Source organism: Fringilla coelebs, assembly GCF_963513975.1.
Source record: "Fringilla coelebs genome assembly, chromosome: 2".
In the NCBI taxonomy this organism is placed as follows: Eukaryota; Metazoa; Chordata; class Aves; order Passeriformes; family Fringillidae; genus Fringilla; species Fringilla coelebs.
The window spans coordinates 31895448-31923053 of NC_140029.1; the positions used below are offsets into that span (position 1 = coordinate 31895448).

At 36.1% G+C, this 27606-nt stretch overlaps 1 protein-coding gene across 2 annotated transcripts in view; it reads right to left on the bottom strand.

Moving 5' to 3' along the window:
• The window catches only part of TMEM131 (transmembrane protein 131), a 93502-nt gene that overhangs the window by 49583 nt on the left and 16313 nt on the right, over positions 1–27606 (bottom strand). Inside the window, exons 1-4 of one of the 2 annotated variants that reach the window (XM_084223632.1) lie at positions 24311–24372; positions 24045–24106; positions 12797–12837; positions 6205–6273 (exon numbers count right to left, since the gene is read on the bottom strand). In XM_084223632.1, the coding sequence (XP_084079758.1) occupies positions 6205–6273; positions 12797–12837; positions 24045–24077 (143 nt within the window). In that variant the 5' untranslated portion in view covers positions 24078–24106; positions 24311–24372. Of the gene's footprint in view, positions 1–6204; positions 6274–12796; positions 12838–24044; positions 24107–24310; positions 24373–27606 lie in introns of those variants that run through there. The other variant, XM_084223631.1, reaches the window with a different exon arrangement.

Here is a 27606-nt window from a genome sequence, read left to right on the forward strand (position 1 = left end):
ATGGAAACAGGCTCTTGCAAATTTTGGGGAGATGAGTCCTTGAGTTACTGGCCCAAAACTGACTGGCAAAAATATGTAGCTACTCATTGTAAAGCAAATACAAATAGTGTAAATGCCCTTTTGAAAGAGCAATTAATTTTTTTGCTTACTGCACATAGTTTAAACACCTCTGTAAAATGCTCACTTGATTTATGAAAACTGATACAAATCTATTACTGAAAAGCAAAAGATATGAATTCAGCACAGATATTCCTCTTCCATCCCTTATTCTTTCTAATGAGACTGGAGAGATAAATGAAGTCAATCAAAGGCTTCCTAGATACATTTTGAAAGGCTGGGAATATAGGTAAATATACTAAATATTCAATTCTGGTAAATTCCTCATACATTTGAGAATCTGGCATGTTTTCCCCCATGTATTTTTTTCATTTAGCATCTTTGGCAACTGCAGAGACAACTGTAAAACATGCTGTCACGCAACATATCAGAAGTGTCACAAGGGGTAAATCAGTATCCTGTCACACAGCATCCTATCAGACAGGGGTGAATAACAGATGCCTACAAGGCAGAAGAGTAATGTGGAAAGCATACAAAGTCATGTGCCCTGGACACACTCCTAGGCTCAGGAACTCCCTGAACCAATGAAGACTGTTCTCCAGCCAGAAGATCAGACTGAGTAAGCTCCAACAAAAAGAACTTGGGTGTTGACTTTGTAACGTATCCAACTACTTTTAATTAAAAGAAACAAAACGAGCTGGTCTTACAAGGTTACCTCCAGAGACTGAAAGACAATGCCTTTTGTGCCTCATTCTGAAGAAAATGCTAGTTTCCTTACAGAAAGTAAGCCTGCATCATGTACAAGACCAGAGAAATAGTGAGTACAGCATTCTTCCTGCCTCACACAAAACCGGTTGAGTGACACAGGCAAGTGGCTTCTACCCTTATCTGAAGTTAAGAGTAGCTGAAGCACATACATTTGCATTCTCAAACATGTCTCCAACTCAGAAAAGCAAAAGAAAACAGAAGGGTTTTGGTTTTGTATACACACTAACCTATACATTGGTTGTTTCTTAGTTTCCAGATTTCACTGACTTTTAACAGAGAAAGTTCTTTGACATTAGACTTGACAAAAAGTTGCTGTCAATGTAATATATTAAATAGAGCAAGTGCCCCATTTTAAGTTAGGAATCTAACTTAGATTCCATGCAACAAAATCACGCCTTTTCCAAGCGGTTATCAAAACCACATGAACAAGTAGTAGAGTTTATCCAACCATGTCACCAAGTGTGATTGGAATGAATCTAGGAGTGTAATGAACCTTCAGCAGCATTGTGCAGTCTAGCATGATATGTGAACAAAACCTGAGGCAGATCTGGATGAAATGTCAATTTGCTGTCAACAATTTCTCACGTTCAACAAACTCCAAGGGAAATGAAGGTTCCTTTAGCAACATTTCTTTAAAATTTCAACAATCTCAAACTTACACATCACAAATGTATCAAATGTACTGTGTAAACATTTGGATGTACATTATAGGCAACTTACTTTTAAGCAAATGTACTTAAAATGTAGGAGAAATAGTCATCTGAATAAATTCTCTAATTGCCAACATTCTTCACTACTTTTTGTATAGGGGATTAGAGTTCATGAAGAAAACAGACCATTTTGTTAAGCTTATATCAATCCTATATTACCTCAAGTAACTCCCATGGCTTTAAGGATATAAATATCTACTGTATATCTAGTAGATGCAAACATTTAATCTATAGCTCAGGAAAACGTCCAATAAATAAATTGTTAACAATATCATTTCTCCATTCCCACGCTAGTCCACCCCTAATTTTTACACCAAACAAGCCTTACAAGGGTATAAATCCATTTACACTGTAGTACAGCACATTCATGATACACCTTCACTTTCTAAATGCCCCCTTTTCATTTGTCTTCTTGTTCTTAGTTCATGTAATTAGAAGAATGACTGTAGGCAGTGCACTCTAGATTCAAAGGGAGGTATATTAAGACAGGTTTAAGATCGGCTGTATTCTCCAGATTTTTACCCATTCTGACACTATCCTGTCCTTAAAGTAAAGCATGCCCCTTATGTTACTTAGAGTAATAAGGTCTCCACACCTGCAAGGTCTCAATATTTGAACATTGCCAAGCAATTGCTTTCAAGCCCAGCTGAAGCCTTCACAGAATATCCTGCCAAATGCTAGAGTTCACAAACAAGAAATACAAAAACATTACAAAAATCCCCTAATCAAAACACTTCAAAGGAAATGCAAAATGAGATTATTAATATAAAACTGAAAAAAAGAACTTCAGAATACTGCCCTACCAATGAGAAAATTTTGTCTGAGAATGGGACCTTGCTCAAATTGAGTGAAGCAACAACCTCCATTCAGCACAGAAGAATATGTTAATCAAGGATTAAAATATTACTGTAAGCAGAAGTATAATTTCATACATTACCAATCATTTTTATGAAATAGGGGTAGGATATCAACTTTATCTAAAATATCTCTAGATTTGAAATTTTTTTTGATAAGCAGTTCTAGCTTATATTGTGGTAAATTCTAAAACGCTCAATACACAAGTGCTCCACTATCAAAAAGTACCCCTATCAAAAAACTTAGTTAAAGAACTTAAACTTCACTTTTCATACTGTCAGAGCTGTATTAACAAAGATGAAGGCAATGTATTGAGATCTGTGAAGATCCACATTCTCCCACAAAGCAGGTACAAGAACTGAAAAGAAACTGCCCTGTAAAAATATTCTTCAGCCTTCACCCTAGGTGGCTATCTCTAAAATCTCTAATATGAAGACCTGTTTTAAACAGAAAAAGTCATATAGATAATGACCATTCTGTCAAAATAACCTCTGAGCAACCAACTCCCAAAGCTATGGAGAATAACATAATGATTACTGTTTGTAGGCCAGAACACCTCAGTTATTCCCATTTAACAACAGGGGAGAGTCACAGTTTAAAAGAGAATACAAGGAACAGAATGCTGGTTAAAAAAAAGTCAGCTTAGTTGTGGAGCTGCCTTTAGGTGTAAAGTTTTTTTCTTGTTTTCTTTAAAGCTCTAAATATCTGATACTGAAAATGTTGCAGAATTTGTTCCAGAAAAACACTGGTGTTGCTTCAGAAACACAAGAAAGAGGCTTACACATTAAATACCCAAATGAGTATTCCACACTTAGTTCAAGTCCCCTGGCACAGTGATATGGGAGAACCTGCCTCAGTTCTATCCCATTCCCAGAGGCTTAATGTATACAGAGAACATTTGGGATCTCTTCAAGTGAGCTAAAGATTTGCATATCCTAACATGCAGCATGCATTTCTTTTGATAAATGTGAGATTACCTGGACTACCTTCAAAGTGGTAGAATATGATTTGCTTTATATTAAAACAGCATTAAAAAAACCTCCAACTGTTATAAACCAGAAGTAGAAGGCCATTGTAATCTCATCTCCAGGTGGAATACAGGAAGTCTGTCTACAACACATATTTATCAACTTAATACTGGTTTTGATTTTCTGAGATCCTTGGATAAAGTAACTTTTATTAACTATTATTCCTGCTTAAGTTGACATGTTTTTGAAACAACTGATTAAACCCACACACTCATAGCACACCAAAAATGTCACAGGAAGAATGGCTTGACTTACAACTGAAAAGAAATATTAGATCTTTCTTTAGCCTAGGTATGATACATGTTCATAGCTCAGCATAAACATGAATTTGGAACAAGTTTGCTCTACTAAATGCTACATGCTACCTATTAACAAAACACCCCTTGGGTATAGTACTTACTCAGAAACTAAACATGCATTTTATGGCTTTTCTAAAATCCATTAATAACAAAGACAGAAAAGCCAGAATTTGAATGTGAAAACCCTTTCTGATTTAAAAGGCAAAAACTCAAAAGCTTAAATCTGCATTATTTGACTTCCGGGGTGCTTGGCACCTGCAGCTTTTTCCCACCATAAGGCTGAGTTACTCAGCATTTCTCAGAGCTGGTTCACAGATTTTAAACTAAACTTTGGGGCTCCATATCTAAACTTTTTTGAAAATGGCTTTTGGCAACTTACTTAAGTTTTAATAAATCACAAGAGGATTGCTTCCTGAGACTATAACCTAAATGACAACAGATGAATCAATGATATACAGCTACCAAAAAAACCCACCCAAACCAATGAAGGAACACACAATGAATCAAGATCTAACACACAGGTTCCTTATTTTAATTGACAGAAAGCAGCAATCCCTCAGTGCAGTTTGCATCTATCGTACAGAGCCATTCCCGAGTAGATTTGTGCTACTATTAACACTGTATTAGATATATACTATTTCTTCAGTGCCTTTAGCTTTGACAAGAACAGCTTATGTAAAAAGACAAAATATAATGAAGAATGACTTAAAGTATTTATGGTACTGTCTTGGATCTACTTGTAGCAAGGGAGAAAAAATCATCTTTGGAAGTCCACAAAACAAAAAAGCACGTGTAGCTTTCTTCAGAGCATAAGCATGCAAACACTGGAAAACCTTTAAAAGATAGCTCAGAGAACATCAAATTCATTCATAGTAGAAAAAGGTGCATAAACTACATTCCCAATATCAAAGTCTGGAATTACTATGAACTGAAAACTTCTACAGTTTTTAAAAGAAACTAAGTTAAACTCAAATCAATAGATAAGTTTACAATAGCTCTAACAAAAAGCACACTGCTCTACAAGTTTGAATTCATACTGCACTCACTAAAACAATTTATTAACTATAAACTAATTAACAATTAATTAACTATAAACTAATTTTCTTGTAGCAGAGATGCATGAGATATTTTGCTATTCAGTTTAGAAACTCGATATTCTTTTACCTAGGACTGTTACTGACATCAGGAAGAAAAACAACATAATCACACAACATCAAAAGCTAAAAGAAATTTTGAAGGAAAAAGAGAGGGCAGAGTGACTTACTCTGTCTCTAATCAGAAGCCACAATTTTGTTAGACTGAGTACAAGTTAGTTCTGTAAGCTGAGGTAAATTTTCATACAGCTTTGTTATTTAGTGACATTTACACTGGGTTTTTTTGTATAAAGGTGATTTCTGGAAAGCTACTTTGTGCAAACAACACACAGTTATGGCTTCTCTTCTTTCAGAAAAACACAAATATACACCATGTTAATACGCAGGAGATTCCTTGTACAAGTCCATAGGCACCACACTGCACAACAGTCTTTCCAACAGAAAAAGGTACATTTTTATTAAGAATCTGTGGCTTATCTGTAAATGAAACAGCCTTTCATCCAGCAGCAGTACTGGCTGAGGATGGAGGAAGGAATGCTGTGCTAAGGCACACCTGGACTGTTCTCATTCTTTCAGGCTGAACTGGTAACAAAATGTTTGAAATGCCTTCACTACAGTTTGCATTGGTTTAAGTATCAATGCACAGAGGCTCCAGGAATACCTACTCCAGAACTACTTTTGACTATCAGGAAGAAAAGGGATTGGAACTACCTATACACAGTAACCAGTTCATGGTAAGCCAAGTTAAGACTGAAGTAGTTCTCAGAAATAACAGGTACACTGGTGAAACGTTTAGTTTCCCTCCTTCTTTTGTTTAATGGAAACAGCAATCAGTTGCAAGGTAGAGAACATGGAGCTAAGTTCCTGGAGGCTATTTGTTCTGCTTGAGGCTGCATTTTCACAACTCAACATTACTGTTCTAATAATTGCAGATGCACAGCCAGTTTTTTTTCCACCAAAGCCATAGTAAAACTGATGTGCTAGAGTACATGCTACCTGACACAGGTTATATTCAAGCAGAGGGGTAATCTCACCACAGAACATTACATTCTAGACTTAAAACTATCCACTCTGCAGAGCAGCTGTACAAGTACCTAAATCATCAAAACCACAGCAGCTGACAGGTCACTACATGATGCTTAATACTACATGACACTGACTGCAGCAGCCCTCTGTAGGTCAAGTACACCTACAATCTATTAATGCAATCTATGTATACAACCTTCTCTATCAGCTTTAAATGCTGTTCCTATTCATTTGCTGGGATTTTGCTTGTTATTTGTTGTTTGGTTTTTGCAGTGGATGGAGGGGTTTTTGGGTTTGTTTGTTTGGTTGGTTTTTTATTTTGTTTTAATTTGCATAACTACATAGATCAAAAGACTTTTCAACTTACTGTTCATGGAAGTCCAGCATTGGTGGCTCAAACCGGAGGGGTCGGCAATTTCCCCGATACAGGGATACACTGCAAGAAAAATTGAAATGCTATAAAAGATACTATTAAATGACATATTTTTGCTCCCTTCCCATCTCAAATAGCTGTCTCTTAGCAAAATTCATTAATTCTAATAAAGCAATTAATTCAAAACAAACAAACAAAAAAAAAACTTGTCAAAATACTGCAATTTTACAATATGATTATGCAGTGTCTCCAAGAAAGATTATGTAAGAGTACATATCTTAAAAATGGACATAATTGAAGTGTAAACCTCTCCTTTATATAGTGATGGCTGAGTGAAGCAACACACTAAAAAGGTTTACATCATCTTTCATAGCAATGTCCAAACATTGCAATGAAAGAGGTTTTGGATATTGTCCAATGTGTAACAGTAATTTACATACACATCCTGAGTTTCTCCAGCTACTTCTATACTAGTACATAAACAATCTTGAATGCACTTGAAGTTACTGAGGCCACATGTGAGAATACACACAATACTGTTCAAAACTTGCAATATCCAGAAGATAAAGACTCTGCTCTGGAAACATTCCTCATCTTTGCTTACACTAACCTCCCCCTGGAAACTCTTTAGAAGAATTCTAGTAGATGAAGGCCAAAATTTAAACAGCACTAAAACAATTCAGCAGTGAAGTCAACATCGTACCTGGAAGCATTCTCTACTACTGCTTATTTTATCAGTATAGTTATATACAGCACAATAACTAACCCACAACAAAAAAGAAAAGCAAAATATATGAAGTAGTTTCATTGACCTAAATATTTTTTTATTATTCAGAATGATGTGATTGTGATTTTGTATTCATACAAAAAAACAAAACAGTGAGACAACAATATAAAAAAAATGGGGAAGATTGAAGAATAATAATATCAATGGCTCCTGAATGGCAGGACCAACAGCTTCTTTTTTTGTTTTCCTTCAAATGCTTTTTTTTTTCCTGTTATTGAAACAGCCTTATTGGTTTAGATCCTTGTATTTTGACTTTGTATCAATCCTCCATGTCCAAAGACAGAGCTGCAGCCACTTGTCCTGGGTGAGGAAAGGAAAGCTACTCCACAAACCCAGTTCTACCCAGAACTACGCAGTTCTGCCTCAGCATGGAGGAGCAGACAGGAAATGGGACACGCACATGTGGCTCGTCTCATGAAAGCTGAGGCCTTGAGCAAAGATCAACCCAATTCAATCCATTGCAATTCCAGGAAAGCTAATTATTGATCAAATTCCGATGTCTCACCATACTTCAGAACCACTTCAACAAGGGAGCTGTTTACAGGAGTAAAAGTTTAAGAATAGGCTAGGAAATCTTAGTTGTATCCTTTAATCAAAATTAAATCAAAAGCATTTTAAATAAAATTGCATTGTCTCAATGACTCTATGTCTCAATGACTAAAACTCTGAGACTGAATCTTCACGCTCCAAGTATAATACACAGCAAGCAAATCAATTTCCAGCGCTCTATGTTTGGATGTGAAAGGATCTTCAATGCTACAGAGCCTAGTCACTAAAAACAGCTTTGTCCACATAAAAGTAATAAAACAGTACCAGGACAGGAGTGGGCTTAGGACACCCAGTCAGCCACAGTATATACTTAAGTGCGTGCACGCACGTGTGTGTGTGCGCGCACATATGCCATGTGCATGCAGATCACAGTACAACAGAAGTGAAAATACAAGAAGACACCAACAGGAAAAACTATATTCAGGTCTACAAAAAAAAAAAAAAAAATTCCTGCTACTATTAAATGTGGCTGTGAGACATTACAGTTGTCAAATAAGAGAGTGCTTGGGTACACCTTCTCAGGCTAAAGTCAAACCTCAAACTGAAGAACAAATACTCCACAAAATGAGGTTTACAGAGACACTGGATGTAGGAGAATACAACTGAAAAACTATACTAGCAGTTAGGTTTCATAAGTATAAAATAAGTGACTAGTGCGTCTTCAGAGTTTACAGTCTAATTTTAAAAACAATTTAGAGTGCATTTCTAAATGAAAAAGGTCAAAAAGCTCCTGTACCTCCAAGGTAATGCTAAACAGAAACCACTCATCTTAGAGTGAGCTTAAAAATAATTCTGTCAATTTCTTCCAAAATTAAAACTTTGAACAGTTAGACAGCACCTCTTTTGTGTTGGTAATTATTGGCAAAATGACATATCAATTCCTTTTATGCAAAAATATTAAAAATATTTACAATATTTACAAAAGTGATAATTAATATCCTTATTTCAAAAGCACTGAAAACTCTGCAAGAGTAACTTGGCCTAACTTGAACAATCACTACATACTCAATTCTCCACATACACATAAAGGTTAGGCAACATTTTCTCAGGAAGCAGAGCTGTATTATCCTGGAAAGACAGTTGGACAACTCAGATTTTTAAAATTTGTTACATTTGGTTAAAGTTTGGTAAAGGCAACAACATCATAATGAATGCCAACTATGATAATAAAAGTAAGAACTGTAATAAAATTCAAATGGGAGCAAGCAATATAGGGATTCACAAACTTTGCCTACTGAAGGGCCCAACATGAGTCAACTTGCAGCAGACAAGGAAATGATGATAATGTCTGCTCTGCTGGGCACTTGCTCACCCTGGACACACCCATGGGTAGGGCAATTTTACAGCATAATGACATGAAGTTAATTACTGTTGTATGCATGAAGAAATATGGCTCCCGGTCTTATATCACAATTTAAACATTTTTCCTTCCCTACCCCCACCAAGTTTTCTAACTTTTAAAGAGAAGAAGAACAACATGAAAAAGAAAAGATGCGTCTGGAAGAGAGGACTGCAGATAACTGCCAGCAGACTAAGAACTGGCCAGGAGTCATCTGGACCCATAATTTAAATGTTCTCAACATCTTTTTCCTTCTGCAAGAATTTTGATTTTAAAAATGAGACTTGAGAGTGGACTACACAAGTCCCCAGCAGGATCATTATCCTCCCTATTCCATCCATGCTGTATCTGAGTGGACATTTACCTCAACTACTAAGATACTGCTACTACCCAGATGCAACTCACTGAAGTGCACCTTCATGTCTCAGTAGTATTGTCACACATGCTGTCATAAACATGGTCAAAACAGCAATGCCTGCAAACACTGTAGCTGATATGGGCGTCCATCTGTGCTGAGCCACAATATTCTTCTGTCTTAAGGACATTCTTCAGCACTTCCATAATGCTTTGCCGTTTATCAGAGTATTAGGCACTCAAATTTAGATAATCAATGCACTTCTTTGCATTTGGAGATGAAGAAAATGCTTGTCACATACAGTATTTAAAGATTTCTGCAAAGTTGGGCAGAAAATGTGTTGCTATATCCTCACTTTACCTTTCTAGCTGTTCTGGGATTTCTGTAGGAGTTGTGTGCTCTGTGGAATCTTATCTGTAACATCTTTAACTACCACTGCAGAAAATTCAAATCTAAGCATACTCCACATGTAATTTTTCCCACATTACTTCAGCAGTTGTTTAAAGGGTTTTATTCCCTCTCTTGGGCCATAAATTGTAAAGAAATAAAGACAGTAGAATTAAGCTGTGAAACAACTTAACTCTCATGATTTTATTTAGCAACAAGAACTCTTAGAAAGCTGCTAATTTATTTCCATTACCACAAAATCAAATAAAAGCATATCTTAAAAAAACTCTGTGAACCTTTCAAATTACAAACTGGCAAATAGTTCACAGTGGGTACTTTTTGTGCCAGAATCCTCGAAAGAGCCACTACAGACTTTTCAAGCTAAAAATGTTCTGTAAGTAACCTGAGTGCATCCAAAACTTGTTAATATTTAAAAATAAGGCTGAGCTGCATATATCAGAAAAGATGTTCTAATTTTTAAAACTAGATTTTTTAGAAATATGGGTATTAATCACAGGTTCAGTGAGAAAGTGAACTTCCACAAAACAATTGACCACTTCAGTATCTGGCAGAAGCTGCTGCTAAAAATGCAGATGAATAAAAAGACTAGCAAGATTTTTTTTATATAAACTACCCAGATAGTAGCTGGCTCAGATATGTCAATATTAACCTTATATCAGGAAAACACACTCAATACAGGCAAAGTTCAAAGCCAGCAATTCCCAAGGGGGAGTGTCTGGGGAAAGAACAGGGAGAAAGCTTGAATAGATGAACAATAACTTAACCATGGCATGAACAAAACAAATTAAATTGCTAGCTCATTTCCCTCCTTCCACTTAGTGCTAAAAAGTAGATCAGAGAACTGAATAAACTGTCTAAATAGGGAAAAAATATTGGCAAGCTATACCAAGAAGAAGAAATAATCTCTAATAAGGACTAGGGAAGACAAGTCATCTAGAGAAGTTATGTATTGTTTCTAGCAATGCCATTGAAAAAAAATACCTAGAAAAAAACTTAAAGGAAAGATTCATGCAAAACCAGTAACAGCAGTGAAAGAGAAAAACAGAAAGCAAATTTGGTATTTGCTATGTAACATGGCATCAGAGACCTTGTGATGCAGACACTCATCATGTTGTGACTGAACTTCAAATAGGCTAGCACTCTTAAGTGGAATGGACTATTTATTTTCAGATATCTAAACCAGTGTTTTAACAGAACACAGTCTAGAACACTGAAGTTTCCAATATAGAAAGCAATCTTAGCCAAGAATTGAAAATTTTAAAAATCCTGTAAGTAATCTAGTCCATGGCCTAAATCTCAAGAACCACCAAATTCAGTTGTTTTCTGGGAAACAATACTGCACCAAATCTATGGATGCCAATATAGGCACTTTCTTTCTGCCATTGAGATTTCATGATTTAAACAAGATACTATTCCATTTAAAGAATCTCCATAAGGTCTGGCTATATCCAAAACACAGAAATAAATTAATCATTGTTATCTTTTGTTCAACTGTCATTCCTGTAAATTCATGTTCTCATACTTGCAATCTGACTGACATACTGCAGCACATAACTACAGCTGTTTGCATTCCTGTCCACAGCTGGAGATTTCATTGGCTTTTCAAAACTTGCAAAAAGAAGGACCTTAAGCTCACAATTAAGCAACTATACACACAGTAAAATAGGAACTCATTCAAAATGGAAAATTCTTTACTACATTTCCTGAAAAGGAACAGAAAACAGGTTTTCAGTAAATAGAGTTATGTGGAAAAAACATAACTCTTTTTACCGAAAATGCGCTCTGACAGTTTGCTGAATGCTGCTTGTCCAAGAAACAAGCTTGATTATTACTGTTCAAGGCACTCATTAAACAAACAAGAATACCTGATGATTTTTCAGAGAAAAATTAGGGACCAGGACAAAAAGAGGCCACTTATTTTCCTTCTCAGGTATCATACATGGCAAGCTCCTCAGTAACAGATTATGTCTTCAGGACAGGAGAGGACAACACAGAGTCATGGGTTGTCTAGTGTGGAGAAAAGGAGGCTCAGAGGTGATGTCACTGCTCTCTACAACCACCTGAAAGGATGTTGTAACCATGTAGGGGTCAGACTCCTCCCAGGCAACCAGAGACAAGACCTGGCCTCAAGCCAGAGACAAGAAATGGCCTCAAGCTGTGCCAGGGAGATTCAGGTTGGATATTCAGAAAAAATCATCACGTGGTTAAGTACTGTAACAGCTTCCCTAAGGAAGAGGTGACATCACCATTGCAAAATGAGTAGATGTACAACTCTGTGATATGGCTTAGTGGGCATGGTGGCACATGACTGAAGGTAGGAGTCGGTGATCTTGGAGGTCTTTTCCAACCTTAATGATTCTATGAGGGCACAAAGGAATGCGGGGAAGAATCCATCAAAAATAACATCAAGTTTTTCTTCAAAGAGTACATCAAGAATTTTTTGAAGTAGGCAAACTTTCTCCTCAATAAAAGAAACTACATGAAATTATTAAAAAAAAATCTAGAAGAGACCTTTCAGTTTAATTACACAGAATTACTCTGTGGTATACATTACAAAGTGAATAAAAAAATTCTTCAGTTTTTTATTCCACATGTGAAGCTTCTTCCTCAAGAAGGGCCATAAAGATGATCAGAAGGACAAAGTACTTCTCCTGCAAAGACAGGCTGGGAGAGTTGGGGCTGCTCAGCCTGAAGAAGAGAAGGCTCTGAGGTGACCTTAGAGCACCTTCCAGTACCCAAAATAGGCTACAATAGAGGTGGAGAGGGACTTTTCATAAGGTCATTTAGTGCTAGGAAAGAAAGAAAGGGCTTTAAACTGAAAGAGGGAAAGTTTAGATGAGATATTAGGAAGGAATTCTTTTTTCATAGGACAGTGAGGGACAGGAACCCAGCCCATGGAAAGGGATGGAACTAGCTTATCTTCAAGGTCCCTTCCAACCCAAACCATTCTATGATTGAGCTGGTCAATACTAAAAACTATCTCACATTTTAGTTTCATTTCCTCTGTATAAGAAAAATAATTGGAAAAAAAAATCACATGGTTTGTATTTGATCTTTTTTTACTGTTATTAAACTGTTATTATTCTTATGAAAAGTATCACAAATCTTATGATTAAAGTCTGTATTAAACTTTTAGAAAGATGCTTACCTTTTCTGTTGATATGAACTGAGGCCTAAAGTTGTCTCAGTCTGTAAAAGAAAAAAAAAAAAAATTAAGTTTAAGAGGCCAACAGCATTATACCGCCAGCGAGGAAAAAAACCCCAACTTAACAACCTGGCAACTGCAACAAGTGAGTAAATCAGAGCTTGAAAATGAAAAGGAGAAGTTCTGAACTGGAGCAGAAAATGTAAATTGGCTTTTTCCAATTAAAGAAATTAAGTTTGGCCTTGGACAAGAATTGTGGTAGCAAAGCCCACAAACTACAAAACAAGAAGAAATTTAACAACCTAAAACTGAGAGAACAAAAATGTCCAGGAAATTATAACACTGTATGGAGCAAAAGAAAAACCTAGCATAGATAGATGTAAGAAACAAACTACAAGGAAAAGCATATAAAACAAGAAATAGTCCACCAATTACCTCATTGATGCAATTTATCACCTAAAAAACAAAGAAGGCTATAATCTCCATTTGACTAGGAAACATCACCTCCTTCTCTGCTAATGATCTTCTAGCCTCCATTATTCATACCCTTCCTTCCACTCTGCTGGACATTTCAGTTAATTACCTGAAAACAAGGAGGTTAGGTTGTCTAGGGACTCCCAATTAGTTTCCTCTTGCCTAAGAAACAACAACTGGTTTAGAAGCCTGCGTATGCAGTGTCCTTCTGATACAGCTAATGTTAAAACAACATAGTTGGAAAACTTCTGTCTTCCCACAGGATTTGGAGATGAAACTGAGGATTTTAGTTATCCTCTTAAAGACATTTCATGGCCAACCAGAATACTTATCTCCTGAGAGTGGGGAAAAAAGCTCACAGGTCTGATGAAGTCCATAGTGCACCTTGACCACTTCCCCTTTAGTACAAGGATGTCACTTGTTTGCAAGAGGAATGCAAACTTGTATCTCATTTCAGAACTAAAAATCAAGTCCCTTTTGCTGGACACTTCACTGATTTCTATTTCAGCTAAAAATTACACTTTGTTTCTTTCTTTGCTCTTTTCTAAGCTAAAAGTATTTTTTAAAATAGTTTCTTTAAAATTATCTTTATTTAAAATATAGATTCTCTTATTAGAGGAATGATTTTGCTCTTTGGAGATACTTCTTGGAAATTTTAAAATTACTTCTATTAAATCACTGAGTCTACAAACATTAATGTTTGATTCATGTCAAGTATCAATTCTGGATTGTAAATCTAAGTAGCATTCCAGATTTAAAATGAACTTATTTGGTTTACTCACCCTCAAATTCACATCAAACTAAAGAAACCTGGAAGTGTATTATTTGCCATTGCAAAACAAAGCTAATCTGTTTGTAACTTGAGGATTTATTTGCAATTTTGAAAGGCATCAAAGAGCATTCATTAGATATTTTTTTTTCTTTAAAATCTCTGATACAGGGAGTATGACTGCCTTGCTAAAGGAGCATTGCAGGAAAGGGTTCACATGAAACTACATTTTTCAGTACAGAATAATCAGTGCAGTTTTTCCTCAGTGAAGAAAAGACTAAAAAACAAGCAAAGTTGTTTTATACTATGTGTTACTTTAATTTGAAAGTCAGCAAGCTTTCCTTTAAATTTACCTACTACATTTCTACTGCAGTTAGAAAATCAGTCCATTTGTTAATCTTCATTTAAACACCATTAATTTACTGAACAGAAAAAAAAGCTTACACATCTTTCCATGTTCTCCTAGCTAAGGTATACTACTACTCATATACTGATAAGCTTTTAGTTCAGCTTCTTAACTTCTCATGCCACACTCCTTTTTCTATTTCCTGCAAGACACAGGTAAATATTTACTACTCGGAAACAATTTACAACGGGCTGTAAGAGAAATTCAATTAAAATGAAGAAGGAAGAAATTTGAAATCAATTTTAGTTAAGTGAGAAATGCTTAAGGTACAAAATGTTTTCTGTCTAACACTTTCTAGGAAGTATGGCTAATTAACAAGTTAATTAGCTCTGAAATCTAAAGAAATTAAACACAAAAAGACAGATCTCTTCCTTCCATAGCTTATATTTTCCTCAGACTGGAAAGACAAAGGCAAACCTTCCAGTTTTAAACTGCCACACATTATTTTCTCAACCATGAGAAAACTCATGGCTTGAGATAAGGACAGTGGGTATGTGACTTCTGTGACAGCATGTGTCTGGGAAGGTTTAGGTTCAATATTAGGAAAATGTTCTTCACCCAGAGGGTGGTCTAGCACAGAAATAGGCATTTAAGAAGTGTTTGGACTATTCTCTCAAGCACATGGTGTGAATCTTGGGGCTGTCCCATGCAGGACCAAGGGTTTGACTTGTTGATCCTTGTGGTCCCTTCCAACTCAGAATATTCTGAGATTATAATTCTGAGATTTCTTTATTTTGCTTTACCTACTGAAGTGTCTTTATCTTATTCCACAAGTTTTCTCACTTTTACTCCTCAGATTTCCTTCCCCCATCCCATCCCATGGGGGAAACAGAGCAAGCACCTGTGTGAGGCTGAGCTTCCAGCTGGAGTTAAACCACAACAACTGGACATAATCCATGAAATTAACAGATATACAAAACTGTATATAAAACCTTGTAATCCTTACCAATGTCCTTAAAAGCGCATTAATCACAAAAATTAAATAAAACATTTCTTTCAATGAAGGGTTTTTTCTTTCAAAACATAACTAAAGCACATAATTAAGTTACCAGCAGTTACCTGACAGTCAGATGATGGAGCTAACAGGTTCAGATCCTATGACAGGGCAACTAAAATAGCCATTACCAGCACTACCCCATCCTTGACAACTAGCTTTGGCTCTAACAAGACAGCACGTTCTATTAAGTATTAAATAGTCCCACACAGAAAGTTGTTAGTTATATATACTCTTAAGCATCATAATGGGCTGTCAATATTACTAATATTAGACTCAGTCCACCCAGGCCAACTTTTAGACAGAAGACAGTGGAGATCAAATTTAACTCCAGAAACAAATGGAAATACTCATAATTGACAAAAGTGCGACTACTACATTGCCATGACTGTAATTACCTGCTAGGAGTTGAATTCATCTGACTGCACACCCAAGGTTTCCCCTATGTGCTGAAATTTCTGATTTGCTATGAAAATATTGAGTATCTGTAGATCAGGTTTAAAATCATAAATCACTCTGCTAAGACTGGTATTTCTGAGATATATTTAAGAGCAAAAATCCATCAAAGACTCATGCTTACAAGGAAAAGCCTGGGTTTTGGTGTCAGATGTCCATTAAACACAAGCAATATTATAAATTTATTTTAATTACATTTTCGGTTTTTTGAGCAGGAGCTGCTTGCTTTTTACTCTGATTGGTTTTGTGCATATTTTGTTGTGTGGATTTTGCTGGGGTTCTTAAAGTTCATTTTTTGGATCAGCGTCAATCAAGAGCAAAGAAACAGCATACCAACTTCAGCAACTATAGCATCATGGAACTAAACCAAAAATAAATCTCATGTGGCAGTTTCTATAATTACCACTCTTTTTTATTACACGTCAATCTTTCAAGTCATGCAGTAAACAAAAACATACAACTGTGATCAGTTACAAGTCCTAAACACTTTTTATTTTTTAAAAATTTGATCTCCAGGTATAATTGTGGACCTATTGTACTTCAGTCTGGCATGCTATTTTTCCTGTGTGACTGCACAAAACTGTCAGGAGCTAAAGCCATGTACCTGATCAATACACTATTTATTGTATAGGCTTTGCCTAATACTGTTGGTTTATCAGGTAAAGAGAAATAAAATTATGCTCTTTAAAAAATACAGCTTCATCTTTTCTTCCATACAGGGTACATTGTAAAAGAACAGAATTAGCAAAATATTATTTATATGAAATATTTATTAAATCTTATCTGTACTGAAGAAGCATTACAAATAACAAAATATTGCAATGTACAGATCAGGAAGTATGATGCATGTGTACACTATTAATATTTCAAGACATATAATAAAATAAGTTACAGGAAAAAAACCCTTTCAATTGGATTAATTTCCCAATCCAAACCCCGAACAACAAAACCTAAGGTCAGCACAAAAGGAACAGTAGAAATATACAACTGAGCAGGAAAAAAGTGAGAAAGGGAAAAATCACCCCTTTAACCAGCACTGGGCATTTATGATCCTTCCACCCAAAAGGCTGTGTTCAAGACTTGAAGACAGATGATTCCTTTTTTTTTTTTAATTTAAAGACTGCAGATAACATTTAGGCTGTTGCTCCTAACAGTACATTGCCTTAATTTAATCTCTTATGTAACCCTAGTAGGATTAAACTATAAATCAAGGGATTTCAGTATAAAGATCTTGAGAAAACTTGCACACAGTGAGCTAGAAAATTTGAAGGCAGTCAGCCAACACCATGGTTTCAAGACTTAGGAATAGGGAATAGTTTCTCTCTACAGGGTTATATTCTCAAGACAGATTTCATGGAGAATCTGTACCTCAAAGTACACTTTAAAGACTCAGTGTAATTGTGGAAGACACCAGACAATCTTGCATACATGGAGAATCAAAATCCATATCTCACAGCCTGAAGGCCGTCTCTAAAGAAATACCCATGGTTGTTAACCTCAGCCAGAACATAAAAATAAAAAATCCCACTAAACAAACAGTCACAACCACCAAGTTAATTTTAATGTCTCATCAATTTGTTATAATAGCTATTCTTCACTTCTTGATAAGAGGTCATATTACCTAGCACTACATTCAGTCATCTAAACATAGGCATCTGCTGCCACTTGAGATAAATGTCCTAGGGCAGCCTGCCTGGTCCCAGACTGACATCCAGAAGGACACAGTTTCTCCTACACCCTGTGCCACATCTGCCAGGTCCACGTAGATGCCCAGGACAGTCCAGGACGTCTCAAATAGCACTGGTTACCTATGTTTAAGCAAATAAACTAGAGCTCAAAAGTCTTCAACAAGGACATTTGGGGCAATGAAAGGAGGCTGACCCTCTTGGGGTTCAAGACCAGGGATTTCCAACACCAAATATACTTCTTTAATATTAACAAAATTCTCAACAACCCCAGTTTTCTATATTCCTACACAAGAGAGTAGCCACACCAATTAAAAAGACTGTTGCAGTCCTAAAGACTGAGAACATTTTACATCTCGCTATTTCAGAGTAAGGCTGGTTCCTTCTTGTAGAAGAGGTATGTGCTGCTTGCAACTAAATGTTGAGAGATAGCCACTAAAGTGATACATAAGTGGCAGCTTAAGTCTTCATTGTTCTTAAATCTTCATGAGCTCTATGCTAATAATTATTATAATTAAAATAAACTTAATTAATGAGCTATATCTCGCTTAAGGTAATGAAAAAATGAATGCTGTAATCTGAAAGGTAGCTGAAAGTGGACTGAAGTCATTCTTACCCTGGTCTTTCATGACCCAAACTCACATAAGGAAATAAAAACCTCATCACTTGATTGTAGCTGATGCAACACATGCTGTTGACACTGGCTTTACAACAGTCACTCCTGGGCACCAATTATTTTTAATCCAAAGCCTGGGGATGGCAACTTTTCCAGTAGAAAGCAGAACAACTTCAGCTGCCCACAAGCCATGGCAATGAACTAAGATGGCTCTTGTTCCGTTATAAAATCACACACATGGGAAAGAAAGCTCCAGAGGCCATCTAGTCAGCTGTTGCTCAGTGGAGGTCTCATTAGTGCAGGTGAGCTTTGGGCCATCATGTTTTGAGTATCTCAAAAGACAGACAATCTACTTCTTTTAATGACCTGGTCCAGTGTTTGAACATCCTCAAGTTCAAAAGTTGGGGTTTTTTTTCTTGCATGGGAATCTGTGTCCAAAGCTTCTCATCCTTCCACAGCACACAGGAAAAATCTGGTTCCTGGTAATTCCACACTGCCCACAGAAATCAGTTTTCCCCTTGGTCTTTTCTCCCAATAGCTGAAAAAACACACCCTAACATGAGAAGCCTTCCAGCCCCTGACCATCCTGTATTTCTCTGCTGTGCCTGCTCCAGTATGTCAGCGCCCTCCTCACACTGGGTAGCCCAGACTGAACACAATACCCAGCTGCAGTCTCACAGGAGGGGGCAAAATCACACCCTTTATCTTCTGGGTCCACGTTTGTTTACAATTCAGAAGGCTGGCAGCTGTCTTTGCTACAACAGTACATGGACAACTTATGTTCAACCTGTTCTCTTCCATAACCCCCCATGCCTTTTCTGCAGTGCTGCTGCCACGGCCCAGCCCATCCTGTTGTTCCCTCTCAGGTGCAGGCCTTGCATTTGTCTGAGCTGAAGGTCACGAGGTTCCTGCCAGCCTGCCGAAGGAAGGCTGAATAGCAGCCTGGCCTTCCAGCGTAACAGCTACTTTGGCCAATTTGGTATCATCTCTAAACTCACTGAGAGTACTCTCCATGCCACCAACCAGGCTGCTAAAGACAACATTGAGCAATGCTGTCCTCAGTTCCAAGCTCCATCACAGGTAACAACTGCCAGCTGAACTCTGCCCTGTAGAATCCCATCAAGGTCTGCGGTCCAGCCACTTTACTGCCCACCTACATTTTGGCTACAGAAATATCAATAGAGATCACACCAAATCCATTTAAAGAGATTTTTATACAATATGAAAATTAATGAATGAATTTATTAATATAAAATATGAAAAGGGATTTATAGACAATATGAAAATTTGAGTTAATTAAAGAATACGCTTAGACTTTACTCCCTGAAAACACTATTGCTGATACACCAGAACTGAAAGCCTGCCACTTCTGTTAAGAGAATTCTTTGCTGTGCCACTGAGAATGAAGTATAGATCATGCAGAAAATACTAAACTTCCATCAGTAAGAGACCAACACAGCTAAGTCCTACAAAGGTCATTCAGTTCCATGTCTTCAAAAGCCACTGCAAGTCATATTAAAGTCCTATCTCTTTGTCATGTAGGACCATTGTAATTCTCACTATCAGTCTTTGGAACAAGCAGTTTAGAGCAGTTTATGAACAAAGACAGAAAATATGTATTAAGTATATATAAGCACACAGGCTTTCTTTATTCCCAGTATTTCAGCTATTTTGCAAACCAGCAATTATCAGTAAAATAATTTCTAGGAATTTACCTGTAAAAAATGGTTACAAACACTTATGATTATTAAGGCAGATTAATGTTAAGGTAATTTGACTTTCCTTTCTCTTTTTAGCAATACACTACTTTAAAAATACTACTACATAAGCAGAACTACTTTCCAAACACTCTGATTAAAAAAAAAATTAAATTAAAATTAATCACTCTAGAAAATAGTGGTCCCAACTACACTGTCCAGAATATTAGATACCCAAGGCAAAAGCTCTAACAATAAACACAAGGACCTGGGAAACAGTAATTTATTAACTAAAAAAGAAAAAAAAAAGGAAAAAAAAAAGGAAAAAAAAAGAAAACTTTGCTCTGAAAAATAAATTTTCCTTTACCATATAATTTAATTCATTTTTCAAAGTAAAGTCCTTAAAAAGCAAGCTAGTATGTTGGCTTAACATGAAAGGACAAATTATTAAAAGTAACAGTTGTAGTTTATTTCAGCCCTCCTAATAGTTGCAGATGACATCATTGTCAGAGACGTGAAGCATCTGTCAGGTCTGGACAAGGGTTCAAATAATCAGGACAACACATGGAGGGGATGGCCTGACACTGATGTAGCAAAGTTCAGCTGAAGGAGAGCTTAAATGTAAAACTGAGAAGGGAATAACTGATAGCACACTATAGAAAAAAATGTGCCTGGAAAGCACAGAGAAATACAAACCATATGAGCAAACAAAATGCTGTCAAAAACTTACTACTCATTTTGGCCTTACTAAAACAAGTGCTACTAGATAGGGAAGGAACTACTCTGTTCTCTCTCTCAGCACAATGTCTCAAATAAATGCTACACTTTCAGTAGTGGCAAATAAAAATCCAGTAAATTTAGACTGTTGTAAAAAACTTGCACGAGGAAGCTGCAGGTAGATTTCAGCACAAAATTATCATGATGAAGAGGTAAAACAACCTAACCAAAAACCCAAGTACTCATGTCCTTGAGAAAAAAGCAGCAGCAAAACCAGCTTAGGCATGAAACTTACATACTTCTCTACATGTTTTAAGAACAGAAGAGTCAAGCACCTGCCAGGCATAGCCCATCTACACACAACACCACCTGAAAAATGAATACATGATCTCCCAAGGTCCTTTACAATCAACCAAGTCTATGACTCTGAAGTGCCAAACAACTATACAGACATCTGCAAACCACCTGCTATTGAAAAAACCCCAAACCCTACATTACATTTACATTAATACTCTTCTTACCCTATGTTCAGGATCTAAATTAATTATTTGAAGAGTTCAAAAAGTTGAGCTCTTAAAGGGACCAATTCATGTGAATAGACAGAATTAACATATTCCCTCGTTATTTTAATTTAATCCACTAGTTCTAGGCAGAACTAGCATAAATTTATTTAGATATAAACCTTTAATCTGAACACATATGCTGAAGAAGAATTCTCACTTTTCTCAGAAGGTTGAACTACACAGTATAGCACTTTCTAAACCACAAACTCTAAGTCCACACCCATAGAGTACAGTCTCTACTTTTGCTAGTTATCCAGTAGCATGAGCTCATGAAATTTCCATTGTCAGTTTATTTTTACCAATGAAATACTTTTCTACTCAAATATTTAAAGATTTATTCTCTTTCAATAAATAGCGGTTTTCAGTCAGACTGCTCAAACAAAACTTTTCAACACATTCATTTTTTACTACAGAATTCCTAAAGTATGATTGAAAGACAGAATGAGTATTTTACCAACAGTATGTCCTCAATATAAGTACAAAAAAACAGTATCAAGAGGGTTCACACTAACTGGAAGGAAGTGGCAGGAATCCCTAAAAATATAATTATTCAAAGCTTGGCATTTGATTTACCTTACGTGTAAAGCAACTTTCAAACAAGAAAAAGCTTGCTTCCGCTCTAAAGATATCAGATTCTTGGGGGGAGTGGAGATAAACCAAGACTGGAGATGGCTTTGATACCTCAATGATTATTAATCCCTTTATGTACTGAATTGGTTATTTTTTATATTAAAACACCACCAAACCATTTGTTTGAAGGTGACATAACATTAGACAATACTGATTTACTACTACATCATAGTATTTGGAATGAACAACAGACATTTGTGAAAACTTATGGAAAGCCCAAAAGAGAAACAGTCAGTGACATGACAGTAGGTTTAAAACTTTAGTAACTGCTGTTTACAAGACCTAAGTCTAGTTTTACAACAGTGTAATTGCCTTTTTTTTTAATTGCAGGAAGCAGTCACAAATTATTTGTGTATTTTTAATATAGTCATATCTACATGAAAATACACAAATAATTTGTAAGCTAGAGAAAATAATATATGCTATCATTCTCATTAAAAGGAAGTGGTTTCCCTTACGTAGGTATGTTTGGCTTAAGAGCCACAACCATAACATAAAACATAGAAACCACTTATCAGAAGTTTTGTCTCTCTTGTTTTGTTTTAGATAAAACATTCAGCAACATATTAAGGGAAGTGGCAGCCCAATGCAGAATTGCTTGAATTTGTCCCACCATAATATTTCTACATCTTGCAATGGTTAGTATAATTAACAATTCTTTTACTTTCCCGTCTTGATATGACTTATTGAGTGGCTCACAGCAGTACCATTACTTTCTAGTCTAAGGAATAGGTGCTAATATAGTGCTAAAATGAGTAAGATAATTACAGATGTTTAAGATTAATTTGAACTAGCTTGAAAAAATAACCCTGGTGAGAAAGGAACACTTAAACTATAGATAAGTGAATGCAACTACCTATTATCTATCATCTTTACCTTAAACACTGGGCCAATGACGTCTGTTGATTTTATCAAATCAAATGTGTTCTAGTAGAGTATATAAAAGAAAATAAACTAAGTCTTGTGGGTTTTTTCCTTATAATTATGGTGATATGTGGTATCTTCATCCAAGTTAAAGAACTATCCACAGTTGAAAGCTTTAATAATTGAAACTGTAACCACTATATGGGAAACTTCTACCACTCTACTCTACACATCCAAACATAAGCCTATACACAGATATCTACTATGAGAACATGTTTAGCACATGACAGCTGAACAACTGGCTAATGAAGAACCTGAGGCTTTTTTGTTTGCTTGTTTGGTAGGGTATTTGGGTTTGGGAGGGTTTTTTTGAGGGGTTTGTAGTGGGGGTTTCTAATTTGTTTTTAACTGCAATGTTTCCTGTAACCAGCTTACATAATTTTGAAGTATCTTACTCTTGGACATTACAGTCTTAACATCTACAGTGAGATATTCCTGAGTTACATTAAGCATCAAGGATTGAAAAAAGAAAAAAACTAACCTAAACAACTTGGTAGGCAGAGAAAAAAAAAAAAAAGACATCATAAATCTGAAACACGTAATACGTTGATGCATATATTGACTTTTCTCAACTACACAGGAGATAGGAATTATAAATCAAGCACTGCACTAGTAACTCCTCTGCTCCCTTTCAAGCAGTAGACTCTCACCATCAAGGAATTTTAAGAAAAATATTCTCAACATACATGCAATCCACAAAATACAGGCATATGAAATCCTAGTCAATAGAACTTCACAGCTATACACCTCTAGTATCAAGCCATATTGCTATGTTTGTCATCCTAGCTACTACCACCATCTCAAAATTTCAGCATATATTTTATAAAATTAACTTTTTTCATGTTTTGACTCAGACCAAAAGAGAACTGACAGGAATGGCAACATCATACATGAAAAACAACTATTTGCAACAGTAATTACTTCACTGAAGTAATTAAAATTTCTTTAAACCCAGTGGTAACTTGGTCCCAAGAACTGCCTTTAGGTTTGGGAATCTTGCAACACTTGCAGTTCCTTTAGATGAGTTAGCCAATTGCATCTCAACTCTAGATCAAGATGAGCCTTAAACACAAAATATCCCCCAGTTTTTCTGAGAAAGAAAGAACCTGTGAGAGAACCTGTGGTAAAACCCACGAGTTTTCCCAACACAAAACATCAAGGAACTGGAACCTCTGGCCACACTGAAGCATACTGTTGAAAGTAACTAGCAAGTTCAAAGGTTCTGCTTGTTTCCAGAACTACACAAACCAAAGAGTTCAAAAAGCAGCTATCAAAAAGATGCAACATTGCTAGATCAGATGATTTACTCAGACTACATACCTGCAATAGGTCTCCTTCATCAAAACGTAGCATTTCTATTATGCCATCCGACTGGATGAAAGCTGCAAAGAAAAACAAAAAACTAAGTAATGTAACAAAAACCCATTTTGTTACTAAATCAGAAAAAAAAATTTAAACATCTTCATTTTGTAGACAGAGCTATGACAACCCAAAATAATAATGCATATTCTACCAAAATAACCAAAAAAAGTCTGTGGCACTAACTTTGATTGAGAAGTACCACACTTGGCAAATTAGTATTTTACCTTAAAAATGTTAAACTCCAAAGTGAACAACTTCTTCTAGGGTCTCAAAAAAGAGTGAGTGTACCAAGCCAACTCCATACTTCAACACATATGACAGACTGGGTTCCTGAACAAATTAATTTAATACATCTAAGCCCATAAAGAGTTCAGGCACAAACAGAATTTCTGTTTCATTTACACGCCAATAATCTTTACTGTACATCTGGAAAGCCTCCTTCACACTGCAGCCTAATCCTTGGCATGGCAACTATCTGCTCCATCTTGACAGGAACATATTAAAATTTGAAACAGTTTAGAAGTGTTTGTACCCTAAGACTAAACTCCACCAATAGTTCATGCCTCAGTCAAATATATAGGATCCTCAAACACTCCACTCATTTCCTCTACATGTTTGGTCACGCAATTGTTTTTCAATTCCTCTTAAAATGCAGGGAATGCAAGTTTCTTCTAAAGACAAAGAAATAAGGGCATTGCCCTTCCTGTAAAATATAATAATCTGTACAAGAATGAGTATGATTTAAAGAGGAAAGAATGGTTCAAAGAGTTCTACATTTTCCCCCCAAAAATCTACTCACATACACACACACACAAAGGAGGTCTTTAGAATAAAATGCAGCAGCCATCTCAAATAAGAAAATTGTATTAAAAAAAAAGTTCTGTAAATAACTCCTTTTTCCATTACTCTTTATCATGTACCATTCATACTAGATGAAGTGGAGAGTGATAACATTCCTCTCTTTCCACAAAGAGGAACAACTTCTACAGAAAGAAATTGAATATTTCCAGGTACACAGAAGCACACTGTGTGCTTCTGGAAGATGGATTTTGAATCCCAGTCTGAAAAAGGAGACTTAGACCTTTATCTCCCACTTTGAAGCTTTGTTTATTATGACATCACCAACAATGCCACTCTATGATGCTTTAAACAAAAAAAATGACAGTACTTTCAGAAAATAAAAAGCATTCTTGGTAGACAGGAGTAAAAGCACCTACCACATAGAGAAATAGTAGCTTTGACATATATTTGTCCCAAACATTTCCTCACTGGCTGCTTTGGTGGCACCTCACTCAGTATCCAAAACTCATTATGCTACTTAAGATTTCACTGTTTGCAAATCCCATTCTGCATCCCTGGCTTCTCCACACATTTTGATATCTGCACCTTAAAGGCACAAGCTCCAGAACCTTGCTTTCATATGACCCAAAGTAAAAGGTAATATAAAACAAAGATTGCTACTATCATCTCCAAAAGTCTCTTTTAGTATGAAAACCCCCCAAAACAAATTTAAAAGATCCCCAAACAACAAAGTTTTATACACTTACTTCTCAAGTTACTATACCACACAACTCTAATGTGCACAGGCTGAGAAAGCCCAGCTCAGGTGGAGTGTGAGAATCACCAGAGAGGAGAAAGGGGGAGCTCATAAACAACACATGTCCTGTCCTGCAATATTTACACTGACACTGCAATATGTACAGTGCCATGAGAAGTCCTAGTCAGTAGTGTCAGCAATAAGTCAGTATTTTTTTGTGTGTGCTTATTGCTGCTACCTTAATGTTACTCAAAACAAACAAAATCGATCCTTGATCCAAGAATCAGGAGTTTGGTCAATCATTTATACTGAAGAGCTATACAGAACATAGGGCAAGAGATTTCAAAAAAAAAAAAAAACTAATAAAAACCAAACAAACCAAAACAGCATTTGAAGAGCTGTTACAAAATCAAGTCCTACAGTTTATGAAATTTTGGGCTTTTAAAACAAATTACTGGAATAGGTCTGCCAGTTTAAAGTTTAATGCCAGACCAAAGAACAAGTGAATTCTTCTTAATTGAACTGGCAATACATATGATGCAAGACATTCATTTAATGGTTTAATTTTGGTTTTAAAATCACTGAAAAAAGGGTAAGTGTATTGTAGTGCAAGATGTAAGAAAACAAAACTTTGTCACATTAGGTTAAAATGCAGAGTATGACAGTTTATCGTGATTTCACAGAAGTGTCATGCTTATCCTCTGCACAAGAACCTCAAATTACAAATTAACTAGAAGTGAGGGAAAATTACCAATTTTTAACTTGGAGAGAAATATAGAATGAAATTATGCTTTCTCATGTATTTGATATATCGGAAGTTCAGCAATCACAATTTAAAAAATTATAGATAGAAGCAAATCTTCCTATTAATCAAAAGGAATTGCTCCTCTGAAGTTGGACTTTTTGGCATTCTATTGCTATCTAGATCTCTAGCTTGGAAACAGAGCATTTGAATGTGGCATTAGGCACAAACAAAAAAAGTCATTAGAAAACAACTTTTTATACAAATGATCTATTAACAACCAGCAAAGCATAAAAGGCTATTTCATCTAATCACAAATTCTTAGTATTGCTGAGGCTTTTTTGCCCTGATTTAAATACAATGCACCATCAGTACAAAGAGCAGAAAGCAGCAACAATTCTTTCACAAGGATAACGTGCACTGAAGCCCCCAGAAATTAGCCCAAGATTTCTACCCAAGCATCTTGAATTCAGACAGACTTTCTGTAAGCCCCAAACACTTCTTTAGCCACTCTTTAATTATTTCATCTTTACAACAACTTATGAACAAAGCAACAGATGTTACAGAACATTTTGAATGGATAACACTGTTAAATAGAAGTGCTATTCATCACAATATCATTTAAGAAATGTTTTCAGAGAGCAGATGACAGTGCCAGGTGAAGTCAGATGCACTGCTAAGTCTGGCTGCTGTCCATTTCACAGCAGACACATCTTAACTGAGGCGGTGATGAAGTTGCTGTGGTTTTACCTTTCATTTTGGTTTAGACTAACTTTCAAGCCTGTGTTTCTTTTTATTGGTTATTTCATCAAAGCAAGGAAATGGCAGCAAGTAAATACATATACCTTCATGAGATGAAAGCTTGTTTTTGCAACTGGCTTCCCAGACTCTCAATTTGGGGTGAAACAACAAGCCACCTCATTCAAATGAGGCAAAACTAATTACATTTTTAAAAACCTCCACTGACGAGTCATACAGAGTCACCTGAATCCCTCTAAGAGCAGCTCTCAAACCATCCAACATGGACCACAGAAAGGACAAAGTTTTCTTCAAAGTGAAATGCTGACAGTGCCCTTGTGGGTTCTTTTTTTGCATGTTCCAGAATTAGAAGCAGTTGCTCATCTTTTGCACTTGTGCTACCTGACCCAAGGCAAGTTCACAAACTTTGTAATGCAAGCCCAAATCCAGTTTTTACTGTCCTTTTACACAAAATATGTATTTCACCAATAGACAATAGGTTA